This window comes from Petaurus breviceps, unplaced genomic scaffold, assembly GCF_028583685.1.
Source record: "Petaurus breviceps papuanus isolate PSGF00001 unplaced genomic scaffold, PetGlider_PUasm1.0 90977, whole genome shotgun sequence".
Classification (NCBI taxonomy): domain Eukaryota; kingdom Metazoa; phylum Chordata; class Mammalia; order Diprotodontia; family Petauridae; genus Petaurus; species Petaurus breviceps.
The window spans coordinates 1605685-1620646 of NW_027187391.1; the positions used below are offsets into that span (position 1 = coordinate 1605685).

The 14962-nt window shown below is 35.8% G+C and overlaps 1 protein-coding gene across 4 annotated transcripts; it reads right to left on the minus strand.

Annotated features, from left to right (window-relative positions):
* Positions 1-908: 908 nt before the first annotated feature.
* On the minus strand, positions 909-9856 carry GJE1 (gap junction protein epsilon 1). Of its 4 annotated transcripts, none has more exons than XM_069076930.1 (4): positions 9554-9856; positions 7381-7468; positions 4360-4542; positions 909-3334 (listed from the first exon to the last, which is right to left on the minus strand). In XM_069076930.1, exons 2-4 carry the CDS (start codon positions 7414-7416, stop codon positions 2942-2944), a joined length of 612 nt encoding a protein of 203 aa, XP_068933031.1. In that variant the 5' UTR covers positions 7417-7468; positions 9554-9856; the 3' UTR covers positions 909-2941. The 4 variants fall into 4 exon arrangements, with proteins under 4 accessions (XP_068933031.1, XP_068933030.1, XP_068933033.1 ...); XM_069076929.1 differs by having other exon boundaries at positions 9523-9856; XM_069076932.1 differs by lacking the exon at positions 7381-7468 and having other exon boundaries at positions 9554-9854.
* Between the last annotated feature and the right edge of the window lie 5106 nt (positions 9857-14962).

Below are 14962 nucleotides of genomic sequence, written 5' to 3' on the forward strand. Positions count from 1 at the left end.
AAATTATCAAATAAATGATCTACCTAAATAATGTTTGTCTAATAAAGTTGCAATCTTTTCAAAACATAAAACAATTGACATCTTTAGAAAAATCAAAAGTTATTTCAAAATATTTTAATCAGATAATCTTATTAACTGATTCATATATTTTAGGTTGAAGTGACATGAACAGAATAGAGTGGAAACAAGTCTAAAAATCTTAAATGACTTGGGAAAAGTCACAAAGTGTTCCAGAAGGAGAGTTAGATTTTGAATTTAAGTAAAGAAATCAGATTTTTTTCCTTTAAAATATATGAAGTTGCCAAATAAACAATCAAGCTCTATAGCATTTGGCTAACAAAATCACAATCTTTTAAAAATATATAAAGATTAATTTGCTTTGAAAAAATCAAAATCTTCATATAAGTATGTTTAACAGGTATTTTCATTAATGAATCCAAATATTCTAGGTTGAAATAGCTAAAACAAAATTAAAAATTTGACTAGTATTTTCTCATTTTTACATCCAGAATCAAAATGGGAGTAATTTTAATTGAATTCAACAAATATTTACTATGTACATGGAAAATAATGTCAAATTTTTCATATTGTGCCTAAAATTGGCTAGTGCAGGATTTTATTATAGATAGAAACCTAAAAATAAGTTGATATATTACATTTTTTAAACTCACAGAAGATTTATTATTTTGGTCATAACACTAGTACATGTTCTATCTTCAGCACTACAAATTAAGGTTATATTCTCAATACACTTTAACTTTATTATAAAAGACTAAGAACATGAAGATATGTTATTTTACATTTCTGTAGAGATTTCTGTTTTAGGAGCATTTTATAGCAATATATGTTACCTATTTGTAGCAGCATGTCCTCCAAAACACTAATTTATATAAAATTTCTTGAAGAAATTTTGTTTAAAATCAAGATTATGTTTTAATTCAAATTTAGACCCCATTGGGCAATTAGGTCTAATAATTTACATCAAATGTGAGGTTTGCTATGACTACATTATGCATATTAGCAGACAATAGTATATCATGCTTAGCCACTGTTATATATCAACAAAGCAATAGTTCTTGGGTATTGTTATTTGCCAGTAGCTTTTTTAAATTTGATCTGAGTTTATAAATACTAAATCTTCAGAACAGAACTAACCAGTATGGACTTGTGAGAATTTTGGCAGACAATACTGTCATACGGTAATATAATTTTAGATTTGGTAGGGGCCTTAGAAATCAAATAGTCCAACTCCTTCATTTTATAGATGAAGAAATTGAGACTAAGAGAAGTTAAATGACTGACCAAGGTGTATAGGAAATCTAAGACTAGAATCTTTTGCTTTCTATTACACCTCACTTTTGAGGTCCTCTCTGTCTCTCTGTCTCTCTCTCTCTGTCTCTCTGTCTCTCTGTCTCTCTCTGTCTCTCTCTGTCTCTCTCTGTCTCTGTCTCTGTCTCTCTCTGTCTCTCTGTCTCTGTCTCTGTCTCTCTCTCTCTGTCTCTCTGTCTCTCTCTGTCTCTCTCTGTCTCTCTGTCTCTCTCTGTCTCTCTCTGTCTCTCTCTCTCTCTCTCTCTCTCTCTCTCTCTCTCTCTCTCTGTCTCTCTCTGTCCCTCTCTCTCCTATTACTTTCTCTTTCTCTCTCTCTCCCTGTTTCCCTCTCTCCTCTTTCTCTCTTTCTCTGTGAAATGAAGCCCAATTTTTCAGTCTTGTTTAACTTAGACAAAGCTTTTATCATGACTTTTTCTCAAATCCAGGAAATAATAAGATGTTAACAGAATGATAAACAGTTGTTTAGACTTCAGAAACCTTATTTATGTAAGTTGGTGTCTGCCTTTCCCCCTTGATTCAGAACTTGCTCAATAAAATAATATTGAGAAATAAATATATCATCTAGACTAGCTGTAAACCCTTTTTCACCCCATGGTGCTCCACTGCCTTGATTCCGTCTTGAACCTTAAGTCATTATGATGAGGGAATATCAGAATATCTTTGTATTATGAATTCAAGTTTTTATTAAACTCCCCCCAAATAAAGACCAGTAACCCATCTCTATCTATCCATGAGGCCCATTACTGACAAAAAGTCAGTGACATTGACTACCTGTTAACTGTGACCTGAGCTGATTTATAATTCCAGAAAAAGAAACCCTGAGATTTCCTGCCTCTTTGTCCTGGCTATAAAATTCTTTGGAAGGGGATCTTGTCTATAGCCAGGATTTGTACCATATTAGTCATTATATTTTGACAAAATTCATTTATGCTGTTACTAAAATAAACAAACATGCATTAAAACCTTCCATTTAGTTCAAATCATCTCATGGGGGTATTTACTCCATCTAGTGATTAATAAGGTCCTCTGTCTTTGTACTCATTAAATATCAATGCAATGATAAGAATGAGCATCTAAACTACTAGCTTCCTTCAACTCTTTAATCAAACTATAGAATATACTATTTATTAATTGTTTCATGGTTGACATGACTTAGAGAAGTTAATTCTTACCTGGATGCTATGGTATGGGCTGCTATATGAGATGGTGAATTCACTTGAGGGGATAGAGTAAAATGAGTTGAGGGAAATCATTCTCAGATAAGGGTTCAACTAGAAATCTGGTTAGACCCCAACATTATGTGGAAGACATTTTTCAAAATAATAATTACATACCAAAATGGTCATAGAGCAGTTTTGCAAACAATATTAAACTAACTCTTTTGTGAGAGAAGCACTATGTCACTGTTCTATAATGTATTTTCTGTTAGAACTATACCAACATTAGCTTTTACACAACAGGTACCGAAAGAGAACGCCAGAGAAGGTGGCCTATGATTTAAGAACAAATTAAGACAAAGCTAAACTCTTTTGAATTTAAGCTTTCATTGATGAATGCAATCAAAAATAAATGAAGTTGATGAATCCCCAGAGTAGTAGATAAATCACAATCACTATCCACTTAAAAAGCTTAACCTTCTACATAAGATCTCAAAAACTTCAGCAGCTCCCAGTGCCACTGTGACTGCTGTAAATGTATACATAGCAATGAGGAATATGGTCTTTTCAAAATGTTCTGGGACCAGGCATCTTATGATGCCCAATCTTTTTTCAAGCAAACTGGCATCACAATGATAGAGAGATTTTACTTGGAAACCAAAAAGATGACTTTGAAGCCAAAAGGCTATCACCTCGAGGATTATTCTCAGTAAGGCAGAGAGGATATAGAAGACAGTATAAATGGGCCTCTGAAGTATGCTTTCTTGATCAATGCTTTTACATGCGGCATAAAGGTGGAAAACAGCTCCAGGAACCAGTACAGTCACTAGCTGTAAAGCCCAGAATACCTAAAGAATGACAGAAGCATCAGTCACATCATTTCATCCATATGTCTATTAAGAAAAACAAGCAAACAAACCCAAACAAACATGCCTTTGTTTTCTCAGGAGCTTAACTTTAGCTTTTGTTTCAAAATTTACAATATCCACTGTAAAAATACTTTTATTGAATGGAGCTTGACCTGGGATTTATTAGAGTGGGGAACTTCCATTGAGGAAAGTTTTACTATTATGGATTTGCTCTTATTCTGGAACATTTAAATATTTTAATTAAGTTAATACAGCTTAATATATTTTCAATTCATTCTTAAATAACAAAGTATTTTAAATTTATTGAAATTAAAAGATATATTTACAGTTTTTCCCTCACTTATTTTATCCCAATTTACTAATAATGGTGAATAGTCTTCTTGTAAGCAGTTACTTTGTTTTTTTCTTTATTAATATAGCCAAGATGTCCAAAATAGAGCTGAAAAATGAGTACATTACCTATAATTTAGCACTTCTTAAACTGTGGGTCATGACCCCATTTGGGGTCACAAAAACTTTGGCAACAGTAAAAGGTTTCTGAACTCACAACTAAAAATTAATTCAGAATTAAATGCATAATGAATCTGAGGTGTTTCTGTCTGTGCATGCTCATGTTGCGTTGTACAACTTCATTGCAGCCTTGGTTCTGAACACAAAGCATGTACACTTTGCGCTTCGCATGCCCTCAGGTCATGTAATGCCAATGAATAATACCCAAACACAAAAGGGGGTAGATGGAGAAAATTTAAGAACCTGATCTAAATTATTGAGTTTTACTCCCAACTCACCTTTTCTGAAATATGAAGATCATAAGATCCAAAGAATGTAGAGCTAAAAGGCAACTTGAATATCCAATCCCCTAATTTTTGAAATAATTTAAGCTAAAATACAATTTTTTTCTAGAATTATCTAGACAGTACCATTATTTCTCTACTTTTTTTTTTGTCACTGCAGACATCTGAATAAGATAACTTTTCTTTTTTAAGAAAAAAAAAAGTATTTACCTGTGGAGTTATTGGCCTGAACTGGTTGTAACAGAAGAGATTTATTTCCCTCTTGTCTGGATCACAGCTAAAATGCAAGGCTTCATTCCCATAGACTGCAAAGCCCAATACCCCGAGGAAGAACATTCGAACTGAGCCAAAGAAAAGGGTGTGGAACTGACCGATCACTGTAGGAGGTCTGAGCTGTGACAGTTATAATGAAATATCATTTGATAGGCAAAAAACAAAAAAGTATAATATTTCTATGAGTAAATTTGTTGGAAGCTATCTCAAATCATAAATTTATAGAGCTAGAAATGACCCTAGAGTCTATAAGTTACTTCAAACCTCTAGATATATTGTTAAAAGATTTGTTTACTTTCCTATTAATCATTGAAATAGTTATAGTAACAATAACACAAGGAATACTTTCTTTTTAATAATGCAATTGAAAAATTATTTTAAAAGTTTTTATTTAAGATGATATTCACCAGCTTTATAGTCCTTTTTATGAATGGCTTATTAGTTCATCTAGAATATCTGAAAGTAATTAAATGAACCTATATATGTGCATATACATATATCTTGAATCCTCATTAAACTCATGAGTATATATGTTGCCATTTATAAATAAGTAATAATAATTTATATTTATGTAGCACTTCAAGGCTTTCCTAACTAAATGGCCAAATAACATGAAACTGGTGTTACTTGGTACTAGCTGCTAATTTTGTAGTTTTTATTTTTAATATTTTTTCCAATTCCATGTAAAAAAGTTTGAACATTTGTTTTTTAAATTTTTTGACTTCCAAATTCTCTTCCTCCTTCTTCCCCTCCCCCTCATTAAGAAGGCAATCAATTAGATATAGGCTGTACATGTGCAGTCATGCTAAATATATTTCCATATTATCATGTTATGAAAGATACCACAGACAGAAAACACATGAGAAAAATAAGGAAGATTAAAAAAAAGTATGCTTTGATCTGCATTAAAACTGTATCAGTTCTTCAGGAAGAGGATAGCATTTTTCATCATGAGTCCTTTGGAATTGTTTAGTATCATTATATTGCAGAGAATAGGTAAGTCATTCACAGTTGATCATCATAATTTTGTACTCCTTATTAAGAGAATTGAGTCATTGGGCTGTTTTATGGGCCAATAGCCAAACAGCTTCATGAGTAATTTATTTTAACTTTCAGTTAGGAGTGGTTTTGCTTATACTTTAGTTTAAAAAGAAGTGTTAGGTGAATTTTCAGAGAGCAATCTGGTAGTACAAAAATCACAAAAATAATCTTACTCTGAGCCAAACATCTCATTATTGGGAATACACCCTCAGAACATCAATATAAAGGGGAAAAAATGAGATCTACAACATTATTTATAATTCCAAAGAACTATAAACAAACCTTAATGTCAAAGAGTTGGCAACTGACTGAATAAACTATATATTCATATAATAGAATACTACCATTAGAAAAAATAAATAGAACACTGTAAGAAAGACTTTTAGGTATTTGTACAAAGTGAAAAAAGTAAAACCTGTATGACTACATATATATATATATATACATATATATGTACACAAACATATATACCATATATATGTATATACACATACATATATAGGTGCATATCTGCATCTATGTCTATATACACATACAACAGAGATGATCAAACCCAAAGCAGAAATGGATACATAAGAAATATTGCATGTAGGAAGTAACCTTTATGTGTAAATAGTTTTAAGTATATATTTATTTGGTTTTGTTGTTTAAAGTTAGGTACATAAATTAATTCTTAAAAAGCATCATTGATACTTTATATTATTCTCAGAATATAACATCTATCTTCATTCATGCAAATCAGGTAAAAGCACATGAATATGTCTACCTCATTTGCTTTCATTATTTGCTTAATACTCACACATCCTTCATAGAAGTTCTTGATGTAATTTAGAGACATATCTTGGTAGATGTTATCCTGGCACCACTATGGGGGATAATTTCCTGTCCTACATTGCCATCTTGTTCCCCCTCACCTCAAACTCAAATCGTTATATTCTCCCATGACTCTTACAAGCAGAAAACTCTCATCACTGCACATTTATCTCTCTTTATTTTCTCTATACCCTCACCTCCCCCTAACCCCACAGACCTCCTTTCATCTCTGGGGCCCCAGCCAACTTCCCTATCTCTGGACAAAAAACCATTAAAACAAAAGCAGAATGCATGTGGTTGATCTAATAATCCCTAAACAATCTCATTCAGGCAGCCAAAGGTGCCAACACAGCAAGAGCCAATGGCATAAGGGGGCAGATTGTCATGAACACTGAGCTCTGAAAATATAACCTGAAACCAACTCACAAAGACACAAAAGAAACCCTTTCAACTTTAAGTGAGAAAGAGAGGCTTAGGAAGAAATAACTTTCTGCCTCTGTCCTTGAATTCAAGGAGTGGGGAAAAATCTTCCTTCCTAGAGCTTTTTGTGGAATGTGGATAACCTGAGTAAAATAGACAGACATCCCAGTAAGAAATAGGCAGAATTCTAAGTGATTTGGTACAAATGCCAACCCTGGTAGACATAATCTTCCTCTTTGAGTACAATCTCATTAATTCAATAACATAGTCTTATTCTTGCCCTTACCTTGTCTTTTCTTAGGACTGGAAAAGCAGAGCAGACCCTGATAAATTCCTACCACTGCCCCTGGAGAGTCAAGCTGGGCGTGAAAAGACTATTTTCCTCCTCTTTTTCCTGACATTATGATGCACACTTTCATGTCCCTAAAATTTTCAAAACTACATAAAGAAATATCCAGGGACAGCTAGGTGGTGAAGTGAAAAGAGCACCAGCACTGGACTCAGGAGGACCTAAATTCAAATCCAACCTCTTACAATTGACACACTTCCTAGCTGTGTGACCTTGGGGAAGTCACTTAACCCCAATTGCCTTGCCTTTCCCCCTAAAAAAAAGATAAATACCTACAAGTTCAAATGTAATGTTGAAATGAAGACCAAAACCAATTATTTCTTTGGCATACCCACCAGCTGTAGACGTGGAGTTTGGTTTGGACATCCCATTCATTTAGCTTCTGGGTTAGATCTCTCTGATGTGCTGTCTGCAGGAATTAGTCTGAGGGACAATTTGGAGGGGGAGAGAGAGAAACTGTGGATTTGTTACTCTCCCTTCCCCCTCTATCCCCAGCATACTCAAATACAAAACTACATTCCAGTAATCCTTCCCAAGTCAAAACAATGGACTTCCTCTTTTCCCCTGCCTTTTCTCCCCACTTTTGTCTGTGACGGTAATTTATTTATGAAATGATCTTTGACTCAAAAAAGCTTTTCATTTTAAAATCTTATACAGCTTCCACTCAGGTCCTATTCTAGTGCTTCATATTGAGTAGGAGGATGAATCTGGGCTCTGTAAAATAGGATTGTAACTTGAGCTCTAGTTCCAAGCTTCAAAGGCTCTGAATATTAATCTAATTTGGAGATAGAGATAGGGGATTTCATTGGTTGGTTTAGGGAACTACATCTCCCAAAGCAGTCAGCACCTTCTTTTCAATTTATAGTCTTGGAGAACTGGTTAGAGTATTAAAAGATGAAGCAACTTGTCTAGGGTCATGTGACCAGCATGCATCAAAGGTGGGACTCCTGACTTTTAGTTCTGCTCTCTATCAAGGTTACCAAACTGCCTCTCATAGTTTGAGAAAATTCATCAAAGTATTGGCCCCCTGGTGATTCCTCCCCCCACAGAAACACATGAGGCTTAGAGGCGTTATGATTTATGTTGATGGAAAAGGTAACCAAATAAGATCAAGTCATGGACATATTAAAATATTAAACAAATATTAGGTGATAGAAATAAGAAAAAATTACAGTTCATGCTCTCAATTTGATTGACTAAGTATTTTATACATAAGTAATTGAATAACAAAAGTTGTGAAGTATTACTTATTTTTAATTATAGTACAGTCAGTGGCTATACATAGGTGTATGTATGTGTGTTTTTACATGCACACATATGTGTATGAATATGTTGTGATATGTGCCCTATTGATAACTTGTTTCAAATGAGGTGAACTTCTTTCCTATTTTTCTCTCATTGCAAAGTGTTGAAAGACCATTGGAGCAGGAGTTGGAGATGTGGGTTCTAGAATTTGCTGCTAGCCTGATGTATGACCTCAAAGAAGTCACTTTATTGAGCCTCAGTTTCTTAATCTGTAAAAGGAGGGAACTAAACTAGATTATCTCTGAGGCCTTCTCAATTTTTATATTCTATAATTTTGGAATACCTCATAGACACAGTTTAATGAAGAGTACTGTATATGGAGTTAGAAGAATTAAATTCAAATCCCAACTCTACTACTTGGTACCTCTGTGACCTTGCACAAGTCATTAATCTACCGTGTTTCCCCGACTGTCTTATTATTTTTTTTGGACAGAAAAACACCAGAGGGCTTATTTTCAGGGGAGGGCTTATTTTAATGAACACTGACAGCAATTTTAACAAACAGGTAAATGTGAACAAAAAAATGTATCTTTTTCAATAAGCAAATCACTGGGGAAGAACAGGATGACGCGCTCACTGCTGCAGCTCTGATTGAATGCAGCTCGGAGGCGGCATGCGTTTCACTGGGGGGGGGGCGGTGCATACAGAGTGTACCGTAATGTAGCGTGTAGCGCAGGGGATCACCTTCACTACAGTAGCAATCTCAATAGGGCTTATTTTCGGGGGAGGGCTTATTTTAGAGGAATCTTACACAGTAAGGGGAGGGCTTATTTTTGGGATAGGTCTTATTATCAGGGAAACACGGTATCTGAGTCTTAGTATTTTTACCTAATAAGGACATTGGACTAAATGCCCTCTAAATTTCCTTGGAGCTCTAAATCAATGGTACTAGGATCTAATGAAAATCACAGAATGTCAGAACCAGAAGGGACCTTAGAGATCATCTAGTCCAACACCTTCATTTAACAAATAGAGAAACCAAGGCCCAGAATTATTTAGGATTCTCAATTTTTTTTGGGGGGGGGAGATAAAGCTAGAACATTTATTCAAATACCAGAAAACTGAGTTCCAAAACGAGAAAGTCAAAGCCATCACCGTAGTTATGAAGTTAGCACACATAGTTAATGTAGTAAACACCCACATTCTCAAGCCTTCAAAACAGAACAGGCTACCTCAAGCAAAGATCCTCCTCTCCTTACTCACAGCAACTGCTCAGCATCCATGCAGCTTGTGCCCGGAAGCTCTGGCCCCTTGCACTTCCCATCACTGGCAGTCCTCAGCAGGTATCCTTAGCAGAAATTCTGGCTGGCTCAAAAAAAGGAGTTTGTGCCACCACAGCTGCTACCACTGCTGCTGCCACTGCTGCTGCTGCTGCTGCCACCACACTTCCAGTCACTACATGCATTCTAGCTTGGCTCCTGCTTCCTCTTGCCCCACTCCTTCCTGCTACATCAGCAAGTTCAAGGGGAGTGGAAGATCTTTAAATCCCATAACCATTACATAAGCCTTGCCCATGATTATATCAAGTCTTTGTTAAGAAACAGAACTTGTGAACTCCTGTGGCTGATACAACAGGAAAAGGAGGAGCTAATGACCATATATAAGGAGAAGCCCAGGCTAGAGGGAACAGAACTGAACAGAACTGAAAAGAGAACTCTTGTGGTGGCAGAGTTGAGGATAAAACTTGTGGTATCCCAGCACTCTATCTTTGTCTGTTCTGTCTGTGTTGATTTTTGTTTGTGATACTTTATACAGAAATCCTGAGGCTTTACTGGAAGCCCTGAAAGAGAATTTTCTCATTGTCTGTTTACAGAAGTCCTGGAGGAGGGTTTCAGACATCCTGGGACTTTACTGATGATTTGTGCTAACCTCTTGGACCTTGTTTATGGGTCTGCATTGATTTCTATTTTGATGATTTGTGTTGACCTCTTGGACCTTGTTTTTGGGTCTCTGTTGATTTCACAGGCAGATAGTGAGTTGATGATGGTGCCGGCAATGTGTATGAATGTTGTTTTGGCTCCATTAAGCTTTGTCTTCCCAGGAACAGAAACTGTGAAGGACTTGAGGTGGACTGGACACTGTGAACTTCAATATGGAATGGGAACTGGACGAGGAACTGGACAAGGAGCTGAGCAGCTGCCTGCCTTAGAATACAGGTGACAGTTGGGTAGATCAGGGCAGGAGCTGGGACCATGGAAGAGGAACCATGGAAGCTGAGAGCCAGCCTCAAGTCAAGATGAAAAGACCTTTTCTTGGGTACTTAATGCTGACTGAGAAGATTGTGATCTACTGTGACATAGGGGTGGAGAACTTTGACCTTTGTACTTTGTGTCCCTTAAGGAGGCCTGCTCCTTAAGGATGATTGAGTTAAAGACTTAATGAATGATTGTACTTTGTGTCCTTTAAGGAGGATTGCTGTTTAAGGATGATTGAATTAAGTATGATATCTTTTATTTAAAATTATGTGGCCACTTTGGTGAAAATTATGTGGCCACTTTAGTGATGACTTGTTATGTCATAACATTGTGAATGCTGTACTTCAGTTTCTGTGAATATTTTACTTTAATTTACTGTTGTATAAGTAGAGAGTTCACTATACTATGTAATTAGAATCTTAAAGCCATTCCCAGAGCAGTCCTCTGGAAAGCTGCTCATGCTTGGCTTTTCACCTGCTTGTTAAATTTTTAATTTACACTTCAGAAATGGGTAAATGCTACAAATCAGGACTTTATTCATTGCTTTTTAAAAAATTTCTAGACTTAAAGTAATGCTGAAAATGTTAATATGCAGATTCAATTTAAAAACATTTTGTAGGTAATTTTTTTTGGAGAGCTGGCTGCCAAAAGCTCACCAGCACATCTGGGCCCACGTTTCAACCTGGTTCAGTGGAAGGAGTGTGAGTCCACAGGCAGAAGAACCAAGCTTCAATAGAAGTCCCAGCATTGACTACTAGGTAGTTGAAAAATATTTATTGGATTGAATTTTAAAAGTAAACTGAAGTCCAGAAACAGAAAGTACATCATCCAAGTCATACAAGAAGTCAGTACTAGGACCACTACCAAAACTCAAATCCTCTGCCCACAAACCCACACTTCCTCCTCTGAAACAGGCTAAAATGCAAACTGGGATATGCCGGTAAACATTTAACAGCCAGCCCTCCAAAAATATTACCGACAAAATATACATTTTTTAAATTTTTTGGCCTTTATTAATTTGTTTGTTTACTTTTAGTTTGCAAGATTCAGTTCCACAATTCCTTGAGTTTCAAATTTTCTCTCCGTCCCTCCTTCCCTCCTGCCCCTCCCCCCCATGGCGGCATACAATCAAGTATAGGATCTTCAAATACTTTCACATTAGTTAAATTATAAAGAAGGATTGTATCAGATGGAATGAACAATGGGAAAGAGGAAACCAAACCAAACAAGAAAAAGAAAAATAGCAGGTAGTTTGCTTTAATCTGGATTCAAACTCAGTTCTTTCTCTGGATGTAGACATCTTTCTCCATCATGAGTCTTTTGGGGTTGACTTATGGAACCCTACCTTGCTGAGAAGAGACCAGTCTATCAAAGTTGGTCATCACACATAAGTTGTGTTTGTAATTGTGTACAAATGTCTCCTGGTTCTACTCTTCTCACTCAGCATCAGTTCATATACACTTCTCCAGGTAAATATGAAGTCCATCTGGTCCTTGTTTCTTACAGAACAATAGTATTCCATTACATGCATATACCACAACGTGTTCGGCCATTCCCCAATTGATGGGCACCCCCTTAATTTCCAATTATTTGCCACCACAAAAAGAGCTGCTATAAACATTTTTGTACATATGGGTCTTCCTCCCATTTCTATGATCTCTTTGGGATACAACCCTAGAAGTGGTATTGCTGGGTCAAAGGGTATGAAATTATTTATTGCTCTTTTCACATAATTCCAGATTGCTCTCCAGAATGGTTGGATCAGTTCACAATTCTACCAGCAATGCATTAGTGTTCCAATTTGTCCACATCTTCTCCAGCATTTGTCATTTTCCTGTTTTGTCATCTTAGCCAATCTGATTGGTGAGATGTGGTACCTCAGAGTTGTTTTGATTTGCATTTCTCTAATCAATAGTGATTTAGAGCATTTTTTCATATGCTTATAGAGATTTTTAATTTTTCTTCTGAAAACTGCCTGTTGACCATTTATCAACTGGGGAATGACTTGAATTCTTATATATTTGACTCAATTCTCTGTATATTTTAGAAATGAGGCCTTTGTCAGAGACATAGGTTGTAAAAATTCTTTCCCAATTTTCCTCTTCCCTCTTAATCTTGGTTACATTGGCTTTGGTTGGACAGAAGCTTTTCAATTTCATGTAATCAAAATTATCCATTTTGCATTTTATAATGCTCTCTAATTCTTCTGGTCATAAAGTCTTCCCCTCTCCAAAAATCTGACAGGTAAACTATTCCTTGCTTTCCCAGATTGCTTACAGTATCAACCTTTATTCCTAGATTATGCATCCATTTAGACTTGATTTTGGTATAAGATGTTAGATAATGGTCTATGCCCAGTTTCTGCCATACTATATTCCAGTTTTCCCAGCAGTTTTTGTCAAATAGTGAGTTCTTATCCCCAAAACTGGGGTTTTTGGGTTTATCAAACAGTAGTTTACTATAGTCATTGACTGGGGAGTCTCGTGTACACAATCTATTCCATTGATCCACTACCCTATTCCTCAGCCAGTACCAAGTAGTTTTGATGACTACTGCTTTATAATACAGATTAAAATCTGGTATAGCTACTCCATAGGATTCTGAATTTTATAGTAATAATTTATGTTGTAATGTCCATTGACTCCTTAGCAATGTGAAATGGAAGTTAATTTGAGTCCCATATGTCATATTACTGAGAGTGATTAAAAGAGAAAGTTATGCCTTAGAATAAGAGAATCTAGACAGCTGCCACTCTAAAATCACTTGTTTGTTAAATAAAATTAAGTTTCTCATAGGGTAAAGCCTTGAACCAGTTTTGTTAAAATTGCATCTAGTGGGAAATCCACTTCCAGCAATTTCATAGGATGTAGTAATTGACTAACAAAAAGACTAATTTCTTCTCTTATTCAAGATGTTTTTTTCTATATAAGATGCTAAACTTCACATGGATATCTCAACTATTGCCCCTCCCCCATTTCCAGCCCTAGAGATAAAATCTGTTCTGATCTAGCCCCAGTTGTGTAAGTCTGGGCTAGGGCAAATTTGAAAAACATTCTAGGTGAGACTGGCCCAGAGCACATTTTTGAGTTTTGGGCTTGGTGTGAACTATTAGATCCTTGACTGGTTAGGACAAAGAGTAGACCTTTAGCTTGCACTGGAGAAGATCTTGGTCCCTTGGAACTCATTAGAAACAAGCCAATTTCCTCTAGACTGGGCAGATACCAGAATTCAGTAAAACATTCCTGGGAGTGAGTTATTTTTGTAGGGTTCAGCTAAACTAAAATGAGCTCTGATGGAGCATAGATAACAAATGTTATTCATTCAGAGGTTCTTTTTTTTTTTTGGTAGTCTAAGTCTTTTCTTTTCTTTTCTTTTTCATCTTTATTAATTTGTTCATTTACTTTGAGTTTACAAGATTCAGTTCCCCAGTTCTTTGAATTTCAAATTTTCTTCCCCTCTCTCCCCTTTCCACCCCGCCCCCCTCGCCCCACGGTGGCATACAATCAGTTATAGGACCTACAGAAACTTTCACATTAGACATTGTTCAGGTTATAAAGAAGGATAGAATTGGATGGAATGAACAGTGGGAAAGAGGAAACCAAAGCAAACAAGAAAAAACAAGAGACCCAGCAATTTGCTTCAATCTGCATTCAAACTCTGTTTTTTCTGGTTCTTTCTCAGAATGTAGACATCTCTCTCCATCATGAGACTTTTGGGGTTTACTTATAGCCCTGCATTTCTGAGTAAAGTCCAGTCTATCAAAGTTGGTCACCACAATACATTGTATCTGTCATCCAGACGTTCTTATAGCATCTTTCATCATTCTGTTTCTTTTCCTCTTTCTGGTTCTTTTAGGAGCTACTATTGGGTATTATTGACCATGTGTGTACATTCCTTGTTACCAATCTGCCTGCTTTCAACATATACATAAAAGAAGCATCTTTAAGCTGCTCTTTTATAGGTTCTACAATTTTCTACTTACTCTGCCTGATGTGAATATTAACTTGCCTGTGATTTTATCTAAAAAATAATTCATCTGGAAATTAATAGAGGTATCATCACAGACAAATCTTCTCTACTCCTACCCTTACATAGACATCTCAGAAGATTTTCCTGCTGTATAGAAATTTGAGGTTTATTTTATATCCAGCAACTTTGCTAAATTGATCATTTTCAGCTGTTTTTGGTTGATTCTCTAGGGTTCTCTAAGTATATCATCATATTATCAGCAGAGAAATATAGTTGTGTTTCCTCATTGCTTATTTTTATTCCTTCAGTTTCTTTTTTTTTTCTTATCTTGACCCCATTCCAGTGTCTCAAACTTATCTTCTCACCTCCAAAATTGTCTTGGGCTGGAAAAATCTTGGGCTGATCTTTGGTTGGCTTTTCAACTCCAGAATTTGATTTGAGGAATTGT